At 36.7% G+C, this 5,000-nt stretch overlaps 1 protein-coding gene across 4 annotated transcripts in view; it reads left to right on the top strand.

Moving 5' to 3' along the window:
* The window catches only part of LOC138000745 (dolichyl pyrophosphate Glc1Man9GlcNAc2 alpha-1,3-glucosyltransferase-like), a 29,728-nt gene that overhangs the window by 10,823 nt on the left and 13,905 nt on the right, over positions 1-5,000 (top strand). For all 4 annotated transcript variants that reach the window (XM_068847371.1, XM_068847372.1, XM_068847373.1 and 1 more), the window contains 2 exons: positions 3,220-3,355; positions 3,821-3,939. In XM_068847371.1, the coding sequence (XP_068703472.1) occupies positions 3,220-3,355; positions 3,821-3,939 (255 nt within the window). The remainder of the gene's footprint in view (positions 1-3,219; positions 3,356-3,820; positions 3,940-5,000) is intronic.

The following is a 5,000-nucleotide window of genomic DNA, read 5'->3' on the forward strand; positions in this document are numbered from 1 at the left end:
AGTACCTGGAGAAAGTACCTATTACTTCATAGAAAAATCGACATACATATTTTTTATTCACAATTTTCAATACTTTGGAAAATAAATGAGTGAGTTTTCCAAAGTTTTGCAAAGAGTGAATAATTATCCATACAAAGCATTTTCTATGCTGTGATTACTTTGCTCGAAGAACAAAGTATTGGATTTGGCTCCATTTTTTCGACTTTAGACTTTTCTTTGCCTTGAAGACACTTTAGCTTAAGTAGGATTTGAACTTGGTACTTCCTGATTCAGAGGCAATCGCAATGACCACTGAACTACAGACGACTTCAGACAGATTAATAAAAAAATATGTATTTATAGAATAAAGTGTGTGCATGACTGAAAACAAATTTTTTTGTTTTTGTTGCACGCAATGCAATATGCGATCATTGTATGACTCGATAACACATCTTACCGTGCAAATTACATAATTTTATAAATTATTCTACTGGTATTGTTAAGAAAAATTATGAAATATTTTTAAATGCCATCGTAGAAACTTGTAAAGCATCTGTTTGATTAGAGTTAACGCTGTTAACAACAGTTTTAAATTATATGTTGAATTATTGCACTTTACCATGTGGTTGGGTCACAGAATGTGGACTTTAAACTTCACACTTCAGAATTGAACTGGATATTGACCAAGATATTGTAACATAAAAAATCACTGAAATACTGTGAGTTTGAAAGGAAATCAGCTAGAATTCCTTACCCTGGGTACCAGAGGGTTGAGTTGTGAAAACAAACTCAGGACACATTGATGGTAGTAGCTCAGTCAGGTCTCATCAATAACATTGCGCTTACCCTGCTTCTCTGGCCTTAAAAAGACTTCTGAACTATTTTATGTGTTCCAGGAATTTGTAGGTTCTACCAGTAGGTGTGATGATTAGGGAAAATCACATTTTAGTTCTCCTTGTGGTTCCCATCCAACTCCTGGGTCATAACATTATTTTAATGTTCTGTTAAATAAGTTAACTGGAAAGTGCTACAGTAAATAATAACTTTAAAGAAACCCCGAGTTTTGGTTTCAGGCTACAAAGTTGGTTTCTTTTGCAATGGATCTTCAGTGTGAAATCAACCTTAAGCTTGAAAATCTGGTTTCTTCAATCTCTTTAATTACTGCTTGTTAGATTTGGTCTGGGTAAACTCTGTAAAGTAGTCAACTGCACTGCATACTGCCTTAAAATACATACCATGTGCTCGTTATTTTGTATCATTGGCTTTAAAAAATCCCCTGCATTGGACTGTAAAAAGGAAGGGAATGTCAAACAGAGAAGTCCAGAGAAGAATTAAATTCTGACAGATGATGCCATATATATATTTATTATTCCACTATACCATATTAATTTTGGTCAAGAGAACGTGTGAAATATGAGATGATAATACACGGTAGTGTCCCCAGTTTGACCGCTTTAGAACAGAGAGCGAGTAGAGTATCGAAGTGATGACGTCACAAAATATATATTTTTTGAAATTATGGGATATGATGTCATATTCTTATAGAGGATCCTAAAGGATGCCCTCATACCCAAAATTAGCTCTGAATTGCAATTGCCGATGGAGATATAAGGGATCAAAGTTTGATAGCATCCCATACAAACCCTTCAAAATTTGTTCCGGTTCCTTCAGTTTGGAACCAGCTCAAAATTAGAGAGATTTATATGGGGCAGCATCAAACTTTCATCCTTTATATTTCGGCTGGGAATTACAATTAAGAGGTGATTTTTGGCAAGGACCCTTTTCTAAGGACGCTCTATTTGAAAATGGTGCCAAATCCGATAATTTCACATATTTATTTTTTTGTGACGTCACACTTCAGTACACTATACCAGTACCGATGGAACAGGCATTTTTCAATGAAAGAAATTGTTGTCAACATGATGCAAATACTGAGAATTTAGAGAATTTGGTTTGCGATCGCTTGTCACTCATCATTTCGTTTATCCAATCAAATAAGGACATTTGGCTGGCTTTTGTGCTGTTTACATTGTTCACACGCGTCATGAAGGAGAGATTATGCTTTTTTTTAACAGTCTTATGGAATAAAATTGACGCAAAATGGGTTATTCCAGAAAAAATCCACACACCCCTGACAGATGGGGTCGTTTTTTAACCCCCCCTCTCACCTGGATTTCCTGAAGCCCAAGACCCCCCCTCCTGTCTGTATTTCCAAAACAAAAGACCCCCCCTCCTACCTGGATTTCCGGGAAAAAATATTAGGCTTAAATTTAATTTATTTTTAATAGAAAATGCGCACAATCACGTATAGAAGATGTTCTTTTTTAATTTCTAAATTATATAAAAATTCTGTTGTGTGGAACTAAGAAAAGAAAGGAGCAAAAATGCTAAAAGGCGAACGCGTGTTTATACATTCTTAGCTCATAAAAATCAATTTCCCTTGTTCTTTCTTTGCTCTAAATATGGTCCAAAAGTAAATACAACTAGTAGAGAACATAACAAAAGAGTTCACTAGTCATTCCTTTTGGAGACGTAAGACATTTCTTTAGTACCTTGTTCGCGTTTTCTGCTATAAAAGGACCTGCGAAGGAACTTAGATTATCATTTATGTCAGGTGAGAAATATGTGAACAAAATATTTCTACTATTTTCAAGGTCTGAGAGCGCTAAATTGTCACCAAACTAAACGTTCGAATCGCGTGAACTATCGGTTCAGATAACCCCAGGCCTGCAGAAGACTTTTTCGAGTTCAACCCCCCTCCCGTCTGGATTTCCAGGGTCCTTGACCCCCCCTCTTGCGAGAATTTCCAGAATCCCATCCGTCGGGGGGGTGTGGATTTTTTCTGGAACAACCCAATAACACATTTTTCTAGTGGAATAATAAATCTCTTATTCGATGTGTTAATATGTGATACTTGCGGACATTTTGCTGATTTCTGGTATTTTTCCTCGCCCCTGCAGGGCTCGTAAAAAGTAACTACGCAACTCGCAAAATATCCATGCGTATTACAATGTTGAACCATCGAATAAGATGTATGTACCATATATGCTTTTCAACGTGACATGGGTATTAAACAAAAATGAGAGAAACAATTCATTCCCTCCTTCCTTTCCTCCTATCATGGCACTTTGCCTTTTTTCTATGTTCCAGTTCCTTCTATCATTGCCTATCTTTTCACAAACACCAGTAAAAACTAACTTCTTGTTATGAAATGTCAAACAGTCTTTGTTTTAATTTCAGGGGCAAACATTAGAAGGATCATTTTGGTTTGCTGTATTACTGAATTTCAAACACATCTTTCTTTATATTGCACCTGCCTATGTTGTCTACCTTTTGCGAGTGTACTGTTTTAAGTCTTCCGTCTCTGAGACGAAAGGTAACTACAAATATGTGACAAAAATGTGCAGTGGACATTATCACATTTCTCATTTCTACTTTTTCCTATATAATATCCAGAGCAGACCCTTACACAGGGAGGGTGAGAAGGATTGGCTCATCTCATTCTGTCCCTAATCTTTGCAAAAGACTCTCCCACCAGTTTAATAGGGCATTTGGCAATCCTCATTTCCTTTCTTGCATGTCCCCTTGTGCTTCGGGGCTTTCTTCCATTTCCCGTCCATTTTAACCCTACTGTAGTTAGTGATTGATCAGTTCAAACTTTCACAAGGATGGTTTCAAGTCAACATTTTCTCTTTAGCCACTGTGAAATAGACTGCAACAGAATTGGCTTTATTTAACTACATTTTCCCCCTTCCCTGGTTACCATCGTCCCCAATATTATCATCATCTTTGGTCCCTACAGAACTAAAAGGTTGCATTAATTTTCTTGTTGCATTTTCAGATAAACAGCTGAAAATATTTGGTGTGAATCTGTGGGATTTCTCTCCTGTGCGCCTGGTAAAACTTGGTGTTATAGTTCTGATTGTATTTGGAGCGTCATTTGGTCCTTTCATAGCCATGGTAAGTTGATTAAAATATATTTTAAACACTTAAATTGAATAAGAATTATTCTTCTTTCAAATTAGACCATGACCATTTCAAACAACATGAAATTCTGAAAAGTGGACTCCAAATACCGTAATAGTATTAATACTTGACAACCTAAATTCAAAATTCAGGGTTTATCATCTGGGTTATTTGATTAGTAAACTGTGATTTGATGAATGGGTAACTCTCAAAACGTCAGCTTTCAAATTATTTTCTCTATGGTGGTCAATTTACCATATCAGCCCAGTTGATAAGTTACCCATTTCTGTGTTTTCAGTTTCCCACTGACATAGCACCACTGTGTCTTGGGCAGCTATCCCCTTTATCCATTCTAAATCCAAAATGTAGAGACATCTCATATACAGGCTCTCCAAAGATGTGATCTAAGGGGCTTATGTACATTTTACCAGTACCGGTAGTCATCCTCAAACACAAAATGAATTTCATGTTGATGAGAATGGGCCTGTTATTCACGCAGAGGCCATTTAAGCAATAGAGGACGTTTTCAGTGTTTCCTTAACCTCGTCTAAACATGAGAGGGAGTTGGAAGAATTCAAGACAGTTACGCATACCTGAGGCTCAGTCGGGGGTTTGCATAACTGTCGAGAATTATCATAGCTCCCCTTGAGTGTTTAGATGAGGCTATGGAAACAGGGAAAAAAGTCCTCTATTGCTCTTATAAAATATTTCTCAAAGATAGTTCGACAAATGAGGGAAAATGCTGGTTTTTTTTTTTACTTCTTGATTGAAACAAATTTGCTTGATACATGCTCATATTTCCTACCAGCCAATCAAAACATGCTTTTGACAACACATAACCAATCAAAATTCCTGTGATGTCACAGCTATGTTACCATACTCTCATCTAATCACAGCTATTGATCAAATTCATGAGAGTGCACGTACTATCCTATACAGTAGATTTCGTACCGCAAGCCTTGAGTTGAAATGTTTGGGAACGAGTTTCGGTGTGCAAAAACAATCATTTTCAATCCCTAGGGACTCTACATGACTGCCGTGTAATTAAGGCCTTT

The sequence above is a fragment of the Montipora foliosa genome, chromosome 4 (assembly GCF_036669935.1).
Source record: "Montipora foliosa isolate CH-2021 chromosome 4, ASM3666993v2, whole genome shotgun sequence".
Lineage (NCBI taxonomy): Eukaryota > Metazoa > Cnidaria > Anthozoa > Scleractinia > Acroporidae > Montipora > Montipora foliosa.